The sequence below is a fragment of the Desmodus rotundus genome, chromosome 7 (genome assembly GCF_022682495.2).
Source record: "Desmodus rotundus isolate HL8 chromosome 7, HLdesRot8A.1, whole genome shotgun sequence".
NCBI classification, from domain to species: domain Eukaryota; kingdom Metazoa; phylum Chordata; class Mammalia; order Chiroptera; family Phyllostomidae; genus Desmodus; species Desmodus rotundus.
Genome location: NC_071393.1, coordinates 104387573 through 104404243, shown reverse-complemented (window position 1 = coordinate 104404243; position 16671 = coordinate 104387573). Strand labels below are relative to the sequence as shown.

The 16671-nt window shown below is 36.6% G+C and overlaps 1 protein-coding gene across 10 annotated transcripts in view; it reads right to left on the bottom strand.

Annotated features, from left to right (window-relative positions):
* Positions 1-16671, bottom strand: part of KIAA0586 (KIAA0586 ortholog) — a 97240-nt gene that overhangs the window by 49176 nt on the left and 31393 nt on the right. For 9 of the 10 annotated variants that reach the window (XM_045201662.3, XM_053927931.1, XM_045201660.3 and 6 more), the window contains 11 exons: positions 16428-16615; positions 13649-13759; positions 12117-12197; positions 11713-11906; positions 10272-10390; positions 8569-8768; positions 6281-6437; positions 5717-5936; positions 4930-5174; positions 3595-3671; positions 1876-2010 (listed from right to left, as the gene is read on the bottom strand). In XM_045201662.3, the coding sequence (XP_045057597.2) occupies positions 1876-2010; positions 3595-3671; positions 4930-5174; positions 5717-5936; positions 6281-6437; positions 8569-8768; positions 10272-10390; positions 11713-11906; positions 12117-12197; positions 13649-13759; positions 16428-16615 (1727 nt within the window). The remainder of the gene's footprint in view (positions 1-1875; positions 2011-3594; positions 3672-4929; positions 5175-5716; positions 5937-6280; positions 6438-8568; positions 8769-10271; positions 10391-11712; positions 11907-12116; positions 12198-13648; positions 13760-16427; positions 16616-16671) is intronic. The other variant, XM_045201663.3, reaches the window with a different exon arrangement.

Below are 16671 nucleotides of genomic sequence, written 5' to 3'. Positions count from 1 at the left end.
AAAAAAGAACACCATCTGTCAAAATGGGAAAAGACCCTCATTTAATTAGAAAGCAATTTATTAGTGCCTATTGAAATTGTAAATGCTTGTACCTTTTGAACCCACAATTCCACCTCTTATCTGATCTAGAGAAATAATTCCTCATAAATGCAAAAAAGGAGTTTCTTCTTATTACAATTTGAATAGGATTTCAATAGAATAATTAAATTATGGTATACTATGCATATACTGTAGATTAAAAGAGTATGGTAGATCTTCAGAAGTTACAGTTGAATTTAAAAACCGGGTTGTAGGACAGTACATATGCACACCTCAGACGTTTACACACGCGTGTGCACACACACAAGGGCGGAGAACCTTAGAAAACGATCTGGAGAGGGTGAGCTCCCGCTTCTGGGCTTCTGGCTCAGCCAGGACTGCACACTGACAAAGGCTGCCAAGCTCCCTACCCCCAAGGTGACTTTAGAGTAACTGGAGAAATGAGAAGAAACTATGGGTTCTGAAATCTAAGTAAAAATTGTGAAAACCCCCTGGGAAAGACTGACAGCTAACTGGACCTGGTGCGTGTGTGAAGAAAGGGGGGGGGTTGAATGCTAAGGAGGAAGGTGGCTGGAGAGGTTTTAGTGAAAAGAATGACTGGAGCAAAGCCCTTGCTTCTTCCCCTCATCAACTTGATCATCACTGCTCGCCCCTTAACCACAAAGGTCTTGGCAAAAACCCAGGCTGAGACACTGGCAGCCCCGAGTAACGTCAGGGAGCACAAAGGCCCAACTGGGGTAAAAAGTCACAGGTCAAATCTGACCAGGAACCCATGGACATTTGTTTCTTCAGCCTCCTTCCCTCCAAAGCCCAGGACTACATTACAAAACCTCCACACTCCTTCTCAAATATCTAAGCTTGTGACTCCCTTGCCCAAAAATATCATAATGGGCTCCACAGTGCCCAAACCTTTCCATGGCCTAAAAGGTTCTCTAGGATCACCTGGTTCAACCTACATCTCCAGACTGATATCTCTATCTATGGCTCTAGCCATGCTGAGATTTTCAACACTTTCTAAATATACCCTAATCTTTCCTGGCTCTTGTCCCTTAACACTGTGGCCCACAGCCTTTTTGGCAGCAGGGACTGGTTTCATGACAATTTTTCCACGGACCAGAGTGTGAGGGATGGTTTCAGGATGGTTCAAGCACATTACATTCAAGCTCACCTCCTGCTGTGCAGTCCAGCTCCTAAAAGACCCGGCCGGGCCAGTACCAGTCCGCGGCCCACGGGCAGGGGACCTCTGCTTTAACACATGCCATTTCGGCTTCCAAAATGTCCTTCCCCTTCACTGCTGTCTAGAAAAATCCTGTTGCATCTTTAAAAACCTGTATCAATATCATATCCTGTATAAAAGGTCATCAGACCTCAAGCAGAGTTTTCCCTTCTCTGAGCTCTTATATACTTGTAAACACAGCTATATGACCAGTTACTGCACTACACAGTAGTTAAGTCCTTTGTCCGCTATGTGACTGTCATCTACTTTTAGGCAGGAGTCCTGGCCTCATTTATTTAACTTTCCTGAGGTTGTGTCTGGCATATAGTAGATACTCAGTAAACAGTTATGGAAAGAAAGAAAGAATGAATGAGTGATCCTCACAAATCACTTGAAAGGACTTCAGTTTTTTCAGCTACAGAACTAGAGGGTTGGAACAGATGGCCCAAATTCCTTTCAGCTGTAAAACTGTGTAACTCTATGATTCCGGGTTAAAGTTACTACAAAGGCGATCCCTGAATAAACTGAAGTAGTAGCCTACTTTAACTAAAAGTAGGAATATTTCATTATTTTTTCCTATATGTAGATCTAACCAAAAAAAAAAATTAGTTAAAAAGCACCTCTGTATGATCAACAGCTTGCTGTGAAACTAATGATTCCTGGTTTTCTTTAGCAAGAGGAGAAAGAACTGCATCTCCGTGGAATGTCTTACGCGGCATTCTAATCACTTGTCCTTCGCTGGGAGGATCATCTTCCTAAATGAAATATAAAGACAACAATACAACAAAAAAAATGCTATCAACCCACTGGATTTTTCTCAATTTATGATTAATAAAACTTAGTCACCATGAAAATGGGCATATTAGCACTTGATGAAAAGAAGATGGACTCTTTATTTTCATTTAGTTCTCATTCCCACACAACTATACTAAAAACCTTCTGTGTCTGCCTCAAACATAAACAGTAATATGAAGTAATTTGGCTCCATTTAAACTGGAGATTTATTATAAAAACCACATAAAAATTAAACTCTCTGTCATGCGACTGAGTTATAATGATTTTCTATTCACAAACGTTTTCTATTTTGGCCCCCGCGATCTCCTGCTTCCTATTTATGCAGTACACAAAGCGACATCGCAGTGTGGCAATGAGGCAAAGCACTGCAGTACTGCGGTAACCTGCACCTCAGGCAAAGATGAAAAACTGAAGAAATGGGTGAAGGCGCCTGTAAGACCTTCCGCTGTTCCTTCGCCTTTGTGCCGATTGCCGGTACTTGACTAGGGAGCCGATAACTGAAGGCCCTCACTGGAACACCCAGCTTAGGCTTCTTGGTGCCTCAAAACAGAACTCTCCTCAAAATGAGGGACAGTATGGGCCTAAGAGTTGGAGAAACTGGATTCCCTTGTAAATGCAAGTATTAACATGATTTTAAATTCCATTCATAGTTTTTTACTTAAAGAAATAAAGTTTATTAACTCTGGATTACAAGTCCTTATACCCCAGTCTTATACAGATAAATACTGGTACATGACTTCAAATTATTCCCAGTTTTTCAAGATTGTACTTCCGCACATGGCTTTATTATGAATTTGTAGCACACCTGATTTAGACTTGTAGAAATGTAGAAAAAGAAAGATGTTCTAACTTAGTCCTGGTTCAGTTTAGCTATTTACTTTGAACAAACTTAAACATGCTTTGGCACCATTATAAAGTTCTAAGAATGGATAAAGATGACGTAATGACATATTAAGTAGGCCAAATGTTAGTATAATGCTTCTCTGAAAACTCTCATTTATGACTTCCATCCATTTATTTTATAAATTATATTACATCTATAAAAATGTAATTTTTAAATGCCATGTTTTTCTTTTATAGAGCTAGATAATGACTAGGAAGAGTTAGTGCCCCTGGGTCCTATTTCAGTATTTTTTTTAAGTCACTGGATTCAATTACGTTTAGCACCAAGAATTATAATCATGGTGAGGGAAAAACAACAAATGTATTATAAGAGAGTTGGTTTAAACAGCTAAGGCCCTGACTGAAAGACTGTAAAGGTGGCATAATCAGGTGACAGTTTTCACTGAGCTAGATTTTCATTACCTAGTTACATTAACTGTATTTTCCAACTACTGGAGACACAGAGGTTAATAATTTTCTTTTCATTCTCACAACTATAATAATGAGATGCACCAAAAAAGCAAACTCCTTCATGGATATTTTACTAGCTTTTATGTTTGTAACTCAAATATTTAAGAAAAACCTCGATTAATAGCAGTAAGCTCATCTAAATAATCGTCATGTCGGATGTCAGAATTCAGTGTGAGTCAGTCATTTCTTACCATTTCATGGGCATCGCGCAGCGTACTAGACAAGCTGTCACTCAGGTTTGTCAGGTGCAGTCCTCCATCCCCTAACACTAGAAATTAAAATGTAAAAATTGAGAAAAAAGAAATATATTTAGTAAATAATCGGACCATAAAGCCATAGAACGTGACTTTAAACCTATACCATAAAAATACTGGCAAAGTTCATAAATAATAAATCACAAGTTGATCTCACCTGTTTTTTTAAAGTACATTGTATGATAAAGATCAACTTTTGTTTCACCTACTAACTTGTCAGAAATAAAAAAGAACTAAATTTCAACTGTTAGACTATGAAATTGAGAAAGAGGCACTCCTACACTATATTGATATAATTAATAACCAATCAGCCTTTCTGGAGAACATGTTGGCAATGTGTTGCTGTTTTTTTATTTTATTTTATTGTTTCAAGTTCATTTTCTATTGTGTTTTTTCCATTACCATTTATTTCCCCTACACCCTACACCCTCTATTAATGCTACTTTAAAGGCGCATACTTTGATTCAGTGGTCCCACGCCTGGGCATGTATTCCTAGGAAGTTGTAAGTGCAAGGATGGTCACGGGAACATTTAGTGTAATATAGAAACGCAAAGCAACCTAAATGCCCACCACTGTGGCCCGGTTTTAACAGACTACACAGCCACTACTGAAAAAACGAGGTAGAGCTCTATGTATTGATATAGAACGATGTCCACAATATATTATTAGGTTAAAAAAAATTCAGGTTTCAAAACAATATGTACAGTATAATCTTATTTTTAAAGGTCAAAACAGCTACATATACAAATATATTTAGTTATCTATATATGCATACAAAATAAAAACTGTAAGGGGCCCTGGCTGGTGTAGCTCAGTGGATTAAGTGTCGGCCTGTGACCCAAAGGGTCACTGGTTCGATTCCCACCCATTCAGGGCACATGCCTGGGTTGCAGGCCAGGTCCCCAGTGGGAGGCACACAGGAGGCAACCACACATTGATGTTTCTCTCCCTCTCTTCTCCCTCCTTTCCCCTCTATCTAAGAATAAATAAATAAAATATTTTAAAAAAAACCCTGTAAGGGAACACCCTAAACTATTAAGAGTGATATTCATTCTGGATTTATGAGGGAGATTTTACTTTCTAAGGTTTAGATCCAGAATTGTTAACTTGCACAAAGTCTATATTCTTTTTACAATACAATGGTAAATCTTAAAAATTTAGTAAAAACACTTTAAACAGAAAAGTATTATTTAGGAATTATCAAAATCTAAATATTACTTAGGAATTATCATAATCTAACCAGTGAAATCCATTTGTACAAGCTAACTTACTGTTGGGAGCCAGTATTTGACTGTGGTCCAATAAAACCTCTCCTGCAGAGATGGGTCTGTCAGTGTCAGTGACCGTAATGCTCAAGCTGCTCTCCGTTGTTGAGGAATCTGAACCTGGCGTGTGTATGGGGCCCGGCGCCTTGACGCTAGCAGGGGGCGGCACCGAGGGAAGCGGCTTTGGAGGAACAGGTTGAGCAGGGAAATCCACACTCTCAGGTTCCTCATCTTTGGCCACAGACATTACACTAGGAAGAAAAAGATATTTTGAACTTATGAGGTCACTGAAGGCCTGTATTTATATTGATATTCAAAAACAGATTTGAAGACTATATCTCCTTTTAGCGAAGTATTTCTATTATCTACACTACTGTAACTAATTAACAAGATTTATTTTTCCAAGATTGTTTTCATGCCTAAACACAGACCATCTTGAAAGTCCTACCATCCACAAAATGGATCGACGTGGGACAGATGGTACAATACTATAAAAGTAAACTTAGCAGGTAAGTAAAGATCCATACTGGGAAAAAATCATTTTCTATTTTATTAACAGTATGATAGACATCTTTATTTTACTGTCTCCCAAAAATTCTGTTTAAAAAAAATGGAAGGTATAAATTTGATAAAAATTTTTAAAACTTAATATATATGAAACTTCTTTCTCTGAAGTATAAACTAGCTTGTGGTTTATAAAGCTTCATTTATCATTTCTGATGTTTTCAATGGGTCACATAAGTCAGCTTAAAAGGAAAAGTACAGTTACTAAATATGAGTATGTTATCTTTACATAGCTCTCGGGTGAAGTTCTTCTTGAAGAGAGTTAGGATTCTCTTCCTCCATTGGCAGATCTCCATCACCCCATGGCTTGGGAAGCTCTGGGCTTGATATCTTCAATTTATCGATGGAAACCTCTGACAAAGCTGGGGTAAGAGCAGCTGCAGGAGGAGGGGTAGCAGCAGGGGTAACTGTAGGAGTGGTAACAAGTGTGACAGCAGGCATGTCATTTCCTAAAAATTTTTTTAAAAAGAAAAGAAAAGATAAAACAACTCCATACAAGAGGCAAGATATATTGTTTCTAGTAAAGTATAAAAAAACCCTTGAAAATACAACACTTTTAACACCACCATGAACTTAAAGTAGAACTTAACATAGCCTACGTGTCTATTAGATTAGATATTTTAAAAAGTGGCAACAAATTTTTCGGTTTCCATGCAAGAAAAAATTGATTTGATAAAACCTAGTGAGCAACAGATCTGTATGCTAATCTATAAAACATTTTATAAAACAAACCATAAAATTTTATTTAATTGTTACTACTATTAAAACTGAATTACAGAAATAAGGTGTGTACCTTTTTCAGCAAATATTTCCTCCACGGGAAAAGCTACATCATGATCTGAAGCACAGGGAGAAGAATCCGGAGTTTTTACCACCACATGCTCCTTAGGAAGTGGAGGTGAGTGAGGAGGAGTTGGCTGCGGGGTAGCCACTGGGGTACACACTCTTGCCTAAATTAATTAATAATAAATAAGGTAAGTGGTGCTTATGCTTGCCCAAGATTTAGATCTTCCCAAGTCCATGCCCTTAATAATTACTTATACTGCCTACTTATACTAAGTTTTCTCCATTTCCTCACTGAATCACCCTCATGTAAGTATATGCAGTACATGGCAGAAAACAGAGCAAAGTTAACTAGCACAGAGAAAACTGTAACTCTGACAACATCTGCACTGCCTGAGTCGCCCATGACCTAATAAAGCACAGACCAAAACTATGTACTAAATCTCTGATACGCTAATCACACTCCACCAATTACACTTCATATTTGAATTCTATGGAGGCTGGTGTAAATTTATGTTTTTGCTTCAAATTAGTTTAAATGTTTCACCTACATAAAATGTCGTCTTTGTGATCTATAGGATCAGAAGTGGCTACAAATTTCTATTTGTATAATTTCATGTTGCAATTGTGGGATTCAGAACAAGTCACCCCAAGATGTGCCTCTGTGGTGCGAACGTTGTTTTGAGATAAAGGCAACGTTAGCTGCCGGCTCAAGAGAAACTTCTGCCCCTTCCTTAATTAGGGGCCTTGCCCATTATAAGAGATTATCATTACCTCTTTTGACCTACGTATCCGTCACAACAAACTACTAATCACAGAACATGTGCTCTCCTGGCAATGACCTTCTGAAGCCCTACCTCCTCCCTAACTGGGAATGTCACGTATACCTCCTTCTCCCTGTCTGCCTCTGAACCTCTCATGCCTGTGGGGTCCGACTCTCATATGTGTGGGTCCCATACTTACGTATGTGTTAAATTTGGTTATTTTCTGTTGTTAATCTGCTCATATCTATTTGATTATTAGGCCAGTGGAAAGAACTCGGAAGACAGAGTAAAGTTTCTTCCTCCTCCCACATTGTAATAGATTAAAAACTCTAACATAATAAGGCTCATTAAACAAATAATAACCAAAGTGTCTAAAATATAAAGACTACCAATATCAGTTTACATAATAACCAAAAGCAACCTATGATCATTAGCTCTATCCTGAATTGTTTTTTAAAAAGCTAGGAAGGGTATATTTGGAACAATTGGGAAAACTCAAGTATGAACTCTGTATTATATAGGAAAGTCAAATTGTGGGGATACGATAATGGTGTAACTGAGCAGAAACTTCATTTCTTTAACATGACCTTTTCTCATTCTTTCCTTTTCATTAAAACTTGTACAGCCAAAGAGCTCCCTGACTCACCTGCCTCTCTCTCCTTCGCACCTCCAGGCCCTTAATCATTAAGCCCTCAGGACAATGAGGTTCTGGTCGGTGGCATCAAATCATCTTAGGAACAAAGCCTCAGGTCTGTTGACCGACCACAGACACAGAGTTTCAGTCAAACTACAGATGACATCTAGGCCTCAGTTGTGTTTCAGCTCTAGAAAGACCCCACTGACCACATCCTTGCAAAACCAGACAAGGTAACACTATGGCTGATATCAGGACCAGACACAATGCTCAACTACCCCCTACCCTAGTGCTGAACAATCAACAGAGACCACAACCCTAACTAACCTCTTAGTCCCCTAGATAATCCATCCCCTAGAAGCCATTGGGGAGCCAGGTCTTGAAGCATGAGCTTATCTGTGACTTCAGGCTTGGCACCATTTCCTTAAAAATAACTTTTACTCTCCTGTTGCAAACTCTGTTCACCTTTGATTGGGCTTTGGGGTGTGCAGGTGAACAAACCCTTTACTTCAGTAACAATAGTATTTTGATTATGTAAGAAAGTATCTTGTTCTTAGAAGATACTGATGATTCTTTTGCAAGTAAAGTGTCATGGTATCTGCAACTTTCAAATGATTTTAAAAGAAATATAGCATACAAAGACAGATAAAGAAAGTGTGTAAAAATGTTTTCAAGTGGTAATTATAAGTCAAGGGTGCATGTTCATTGTCTCATACTTTTAATTTTTAAAATAAAATGCCGGGGAAATGTTACTATAATTATAACAACAAGGAATCAATCTCCACCACAAACTGTGATTTTTATGACACCCAATTTAAAATTTGTCCATTTTACTGTTCTTTAATAAATGTATCAAAAATCCCCTAGGACCCTAAGATATGAACGGAGAGTCACAACTACCGGCAGGTATGTTTTACTTGTTGAAACATCCCCAGGAAATCCTGTAGCAACAGAATCTTGCTTCTTTGCTTCTCTGTCACCCAGCATGACAGCAACGATCTCAGCAAGGGCTTCATTCACAAAGTGACTGATCACGTCTGAGTTCACAGGAACCCCAGCATCAACAAAAAGCTGGAGGGCACCGCCGCTCATTCCTTCCACTACAAAAGGAAAGAATTTCAGGGTGAGTGTGTAAGCAAAATGCATGCAATCCAGACTTTAATTCTTAAAATTTCAGAGATGCGAATATATGTGTAAAAGGGGGTGGGAGGAGAAATTAAAAAATGAAAGTAAAAAATCTGTTATTATAAAAGAGAATAAGATGATAATAAAGAACATTCTTTCTATGCAAACAAAAAAGGCAAGAAGACATATATATGAAAACTTACTTACATGGCCTCTTCCTTATCATAGAATTTAATGATAAAAAGGATTTATACCCACATTAAATGTTCTACCTGCAAACAATCCACATTTCCAAGAACGGGACACAGGAAACCCTGTAATGGATCTTGGCCAAAACACAAGGACCCAATGGCTGGGGGGGAACTTTAGAAAATGGCTGCTGCTTCATAAATATGGAGACAAACCTTTCTTCCTTCTGGTTTCAGATACTAACTTTACAGGTGAATCGTCCTCAAACTTTTAGTTTAGGTGCTTGCTATCATAAGCTCCACAGGTGTATTGCAAATATTCATATCATAGTTTTATTTATAATAGCCCAAAACTGAATGACTACAAATGCCTGTCAACTGGTAAATGAAGTACAAATTGTTACATCCATACAATGTAATACCATTACATGCAACAACGTGACTATCAAGGCATTATGAAAACTAAGACTAACGTAACAGATCACGTACCGTATAATTACATACATGGAAAATTGTCGAGAAAGCAGAAACACAGGGCTAGAATGCAGACCAGTGTTTGTAGGGGACCAGTGGGCATGGAAGGAGGTTAGGAACTGCCTGCGAAGTGGTGTGAGGGGGCTTTTGGGGACGACGGAAATGTTTTTCAATGTCATGATCAAGTGGCTAACGTTTCATATAGCTGTGTTTACTTATCAAAAGTCATCACCCTGTACACTTAGAATTGGTATTATGACAAGTAAACTACACCTCAAAAAAGCTGTTGGAGAAGAACAGGGGGAAAGGGGAAGAGGGGAAGGAGGAGGAAGAGGAAGAGGAGGAGGGAGGAGAGAATGATGTGGACTCCATGACGAAAGAGGCTCGTTTATCCATTCCATGACTGCTTGAACTCTCATCAAGTGTTAGTCAAGGTCTAGGCGCTAAAGGAAAAACATCCTTAACCTCGAGTAATTTACGGTCTACAGAGTGAAATAGGTATGTAAACCAATCACAATGCAATGTGATAGTTACTACAACAAAGATACAGACGGAGTGTCATGGGAAATGGTAGCGAGATTTGGGGTGGGAGTGCTGGAGGGTGGTATAATCATCTGAATGCTGCAGTATGAAATAAGGAGTTGAGGGAGAACTAACCTCCATGACAAAGAAGAACTGAGGGAAGTGATATAGAAAATAAGAGCTTACCTTTTGTCAGCTGAGGAACACCTCATCTCTAGAATATACAAATCCACAATGACCTGAAAGTTTTGTCTTTCAACAACACAGAAGTTAGAGAGATTCCATTTCACTTACCAATGTCAGAAGCCAGTGGTTCACTCGCCTCACTGGTTGCAGCACTGACATTAGCTATGGCTTGCTGTTGGATTGGAAAGAGCCCAGAGATAATTCTTGACATTATTTCTTGTTCTACCCTAGGGGATAAAAGTTAAGGGTTCCTAAATTTGATTGAAATGTATAAAGGTTAGACTCCCCCTTAAAAATGAGCTCTAACCATGAACACAAACATTTACATGTGAAAGTAGTCATTCTAAAAGCTGAATCTGGAGAGAAGAAAAAACAAAATCAAATGTATCCTCTAGCAAAATAAAACACATGAAACAGATCTTCCTGTGAGAGGCAATTTGTTAAATCAAATTAAAATCTGTCAGATTAGTCTACTGAAAAGTCGTGCAGGCCTAGCGAATTCACAAGAAGGTTTAGGTCAATGATCACCTGGCATATCACGAACCTCAAGTGTGGGGTCGCTACTCTGAAAGCACACATACAAAGCCGTGCAAGATCAGAGCTAGAAAAGAAACCCAGCTGCTCTCTCTTCAAGGAATAAATATGCAGCTGCAATACAGGTAGATAGTTTTCCTCTTGAAAAAGAAAGAAAATTTATTTCCAAGTTCATTTTTAGAAAGGAGAAAGGAAGGCAAAAGGGAAAGAAAAGGAATACAACAGGAGACTGCTTCTGTACATTATAGCAGCTAACAGAATGATTAAAAATTATTATTATTATTATATAATAGATGTTCATTGTAGAAAAATCAGCAAATATATAAAAAATTTTAAAAATACATAAGGCTCACTCATAATCCCAGATTCAAGAATAAACACAGTTAACAATTTTTAATGTGTTTTTCCAATTTTTCCCCTATACAAATTTATTTTGAAGTAAATCCTTATAAACTATGGTTAAATCATTAGTATCATGATTCATTTATACACCAGTATATTATTAGTATCTTTCAACATCATTAAATGTTTTTTAAACCTAACCTTGATAACTATTAATATTTGGTATAGTTTATTCCATAACTTCCTTAAGGTTTCTCACAGGTAAAAATAGGGATGAAAACAGGGTTCAGCAGTCTATGTATGTAACAACCAGAACAGTGCTTCCGTTTGTAGTAAGTGGTAAATCTGCAAAGTCACCTATGGCCTAGTGGCAGCACTGTAATTATTTCCTTAGGATACATTTCTAGAAGTAACCCCCCGGATTGAAGAACATGTACATTTTTAAGGCTTTGTTACTTAACAATAGTCTCTTCTGCCATAATAGACAGTTTAAGTACCAATATTTGACAGAAATAATACCTCCAACAATCAAACACTAAGCATCACATCAAATAGTTCCCAGTGACTACAGAAAAGGAAAAAAATTAATAAAAGAGAGATTTTAACCAAATCAATACTTTCCATTTATATTGCTACTATGATTCTGTTAACATAAACACCACTGTAAACTTACCACTGAATTAAACTATTTTCCAATGTTTCTTTTCTCTGAATTACTTTATCCAGAATATCAGCAGTGGGCTGAGAAGTAGAAGCAACTGGCGGAAATGGAGGACCTTTATACTTTGTAGGAGCAACTTGAACATTTCTGTTAAACTCCAGAATTGGTTCAGAGCATTCTGGAATTTCATCACATTGTTCCTCTTCCTGGTAATAAAAAACCCCAAACTATTACAGTCACATATCTGTTCAACGTTTGCTGAGTAACAAGTATAGGCAGGGAACTTACACAGATGAATTAACCAACACTTCTAACCTGACAGCGTTTCGATGAGGTTGATCACATTATTTGGCATATGCACATCTGTCTATTATATGGAAAAACACTGGGAGAAAATGGTTTCTAAGATTTGTTACCTGTACGACATCGAGTACTTCATCAAAGTTAGTTCCTGGAAACTTCACCTCTTCTTCATCTACCTTCATAAATTCCGGAGTCTAAGAAAGCATTTTCAGACAGTGTTTGTTGTGCTTAATATCTTTTTATTTATACATTATTTATAATACTTCTACCCATAGCATAAGCATGTGATAGTTGGCCCTGTTTTTAATTTTAATATCTGGTTCAGAATTTATTTAATTACTAAATGAAATCCAAGCTAGTCCCAAAGCCATTAGTTCTCATTTCAATAGTTACAAAAAAATTAAGTGTAAGTTTTTCTGTCAAGGAGTCCCTCAAAATGCAATGTAAGTCAGGTTGATACAATTGTGAGTTCTCTCCTAGAGTTAAGATAAAGTGTGTGTCTGTGTAGATATATAAGTATACACATACACACACAGGACTGACAGAGAATCAAATAATTTAGAAAGATAAACAAAGTGGTTATTTTACAAATTTAGTCTCTAGGCCTTACTATATGTAGTCTAGCCACCTAAAACCACAATAGTCTCCTCCTGAGAGCAGAACAATAAACAGTCAAAAAATTATTATTTGTAATCATATGTTTTAATAAACTTCTGATGAAAAATTAAATTAGGCACAAATAATTTAGGGTCAGTTCCATTTTACTATTTTTTAAATTTAATTTTTATTTTTTATGCTCTTAAGAGTTGTTCCCGCTCTTTCTCCCTTTCCCTACGTCCACCCAGTCCCACGTTCTTCCCTCCACAAGCCAGCCCCGCACTGTGGTCCGTGTCCGTGGGCTGTGCACAAGTGTTCTTTGGTTAGTCCCTCCACTGCCTTTCCTCCCACCCCCTCAGCCTTTCTGGCAGCTGTCAGTGGTTTATGTATCTAAGCTTCTGTTACCATTTTGCTCGCTATTCCTGATTATGAAAAATTGTTGGTGTTCTCTTCTTCTCCTTAAAACTTTATCTTTGATGACCAAATTTGCTCATAATAGATGAAATGTGAGAAAAATTGCAGTGCTATTTTGATGTAAAGTCGTAGTTTCATTACTCAGTAGCAAATAAGTACTAGAGGAAAATGCATAATTCTGTATAGTATTAATAGTATAATGGCAAAGCAACATCCCAAACAAAAACTCCAATCATCACTATAAAATTCACATTCAGAAAAACTATATTCAGTTCACATTTAAATCAAGATTCTTCTCCAGGGAGATGGAATTTCTCTCTTTACATTGGAGCGGTCTTACAACTTCAGTGACCAAAAAGTTACACTAGGGATTATCACTTTCAAAACGCTTATAGGTGTAAGAATCTTAAAGTTTCTTTTTCAAGCTCATTGGTAATTCCATATTTATTCTGAATCTTCTTCAAACCTAAATTATTATGATAAATTCTAATTATAATGAAAGATTTTGCAGGGAATAACAGTTAAAATCTATAATGATAGAATAGTAATAAAATTAAAAAAAAATTCTGTCTAGATGGAAAAAATCTATAGTGCGACATTACTTAAAACTATGTACTACATTTCTGAACAGTACCTGTGTCCAGGTGTTCAGAGGCGGCGTGGATGCTTGTCTGGGCCTAGGCAGAAAGGGACTGGTGGCCTCACTTCCATCTGAAACGCTGTCGATGTCTACACTGGGTAACACCTAAAACAGAAGACAACATCCAGCTTTCTGCTCACCGCCATGAGTCAAACACGTGTTGATCTGTACATGCCAATGACATATATTTAACTTCTGATTGCAAAGTCGATGGGTAACAGTTTCTTAAGTATGAAAGGATAATTTACAAAATTTGGAGACTATGGGGAAACAACAAAATGCCTACTATCTTAAGAAAACTTCATTTTCACTATTCCCTTTATCTTTTTATCATTCACTTATGCATAGCTAAAATGTATTCAGTTGGCCAAAAGTCCATACGGGTTTTTTCTGTAAGATAATACATTTTTTTCATTTTCACCAATAACTTTATTGATTTGGATATTTTGAGTATGTCAGCCATCTCCTGCATGATATAACATTGATTATTCTTAATTAATATCTCTATTCAATTGCTATCAACTTCAACTGATTTACCCGACTGTGGAGCATCATCCAGAGAGAAATCTCCATCTCGAGAAAAATCACAAAGCTTTGCAAACCACTTCTGCACATTGGATCAGTCACAGCACCTTCTCCATACACTGCACAAATCATTTTTTGTGTTTCAGTTGTGATTTTATCTTTCTTGAAATAATAAAGCATCATGTGCCAAAAATGTTGCATATTTTCTTCTATCTTCAATATTAAGATGGCTACACAAATATTCACCAATTTTGATGTTTTTTTTAATTCACGCTGATATGACAGCTATCAAAATACCATCTAACAAAATTGTTTCGAATGAAGTTAAAGACAACTAAGTGCTGCTAGAGCCATCGTACAGAAGAAAACCAAACTTTGGCCAACCTACCCCCCAAAATAATTTCATTCCTGATTTTTCAATGTAATTACATCCTAAACATCTTATCATGCTTCCATATAGACCAGAATCATGTTTAAATGACTGTATAATATTTCAACAAATATACATGCCTTAATTATTTAATCATTTTCCAGAGTTGGTAAACATTTAGGATATTCCTAATATTTCCACTATTATATCTACATCAGTAGAAAAGAATACTTTTTCATATATATTGGGTTTATTTCCCTAAATTTTGAATCACATCATTATACTAGGTAGCCAGATACTAGATTAAATTATTGAGCCACAGGACATGAATATTTAAGATTCCTGGTAATTGCTGCCAAAATGCAATCCAAATGTGCTCTATTTACATCATCGAAAAACACAATCAACTATAAGTTTTACCCCACCTTCACCCAAATTGGATAAAATAATTGCTTCAGCAATAACAGTTTTTAAAAGGAGGTATATTAGTTTAATTTGTATTATCTAGGTAACTATCAAGATTTTAATTATTCAATTTTCTTGTCTGTAAACTGTATTTCCGCTTCTGAACAGTCTTATTCATGTTCTTTGAATATTTCTGGATTTGTATTTATGTTTTCTTATTAATTTATGAAGGTTTTTATATTTAAAAATTAATCCTTTCTAGCATATTCCTTTCATATGTTTTGATTATATGTTGATTTCCTTTTTATTTAGGATTTTTAAATTTAAGTTTTACATTCTATAGATTCAAATCTATTTTTGTATCATATCTATGTTTTCCTCTCTCATATTCAGACTTAGCTTCAACTTTGATAAAGATTCCATGCAATTATCTTCTAATTCTTCTATATTTTTATATTTTGTAGTTATGCTTTAGCTTATTACCTATTTGGAACTCATTTGCTATATGCAGTAGGAGTTCTAGAGTCTAAAACTGATCTCTTTTCCACATTGCTAACCAATTACAGCATTTATCTTTTCATTCACAGGAAGACTATTTCCCACTGATTTAACCATCACATATTACTGGTACATTCTCTTTTAAATAACCAACATGATTTATGAAATACTTTTTAAACAGGACCAGTACCATAACACTCTCAACTTTTCTAAACACTTTGTTCCTTCAAATATCAAAACGACCCTTAAGTTCAAGTTAAAGAAAAGGTCATTTTTTAAAAAAATTACAATTGCACTAAAGTTATACATTAAGGAAGAATTGACTACTTGAATATTTAATCTTGACATATAAGTCCTTTCTCCATTCAAGTCTTCATATATATGTTTGTATAATGATTGAATTATTAATTGTGTAAGTCACAAACACTATTTTCTAAATTAGTTATAACATACTGTTCAATTGTTCCCTTTGGAATACCATCAAGCCACCTGGACATGAGTCATTGGCTTAGAAAAGGTGCTTAAAGCATGCAAAGTGAGGATAAAGACATCACATTAATACCATAGTTTTACAGAACAAAAGACCCATGATGAAAGCAAAGTTTTCATAAAGAAATATAGCTTTTTTAAGCTTCACTGGAGGATATGTTTTTATTGATTTTAGAGCAAGAAGAAGGGGAAGGGAGTGAGGGGAGAGAGAAGGAGGGAGGGAGGGGGGGAGAGAGAGAGAGAGATTGAGAGAGAGAGGGAGAAACATTGATTGATTTCTTCTCATATGTACCCTGGCCAGGGATAGAACCCACCACCTAGGTATATGCCCTGACCAGGAATCAAATCCACAACCTTTTGTTTCATGGGACAATGTTCCAACCAATTGAGCCACCTGACCAGGCAAATATAATAGATTTTAAGTACTAAAGTTAAGCCAAGTATTTTTTTTCCCTAAAAACCTTCTGTTTATGCACCATGGCATACCTGTACAGTAAGCTGAGGAGGATCCTTTTTCTCCGACTTCATTTCTACAACTGCTATGTTAGGTTTCTTTACTCCAGTTCCTGTTTTTTGAGACGACGGAGGAATAGAGGTAGTCACTGTTATAGGGTGTGGCTTGTTTACAATTACTCCAGCAGGTGGCATGGAATCACTATTACTTTGGGTTTGTCCTAAAAAGTTTAGGGGAGAAAAACGAGTCAACCACTTCAGAAAGAAGGGAAAAAAT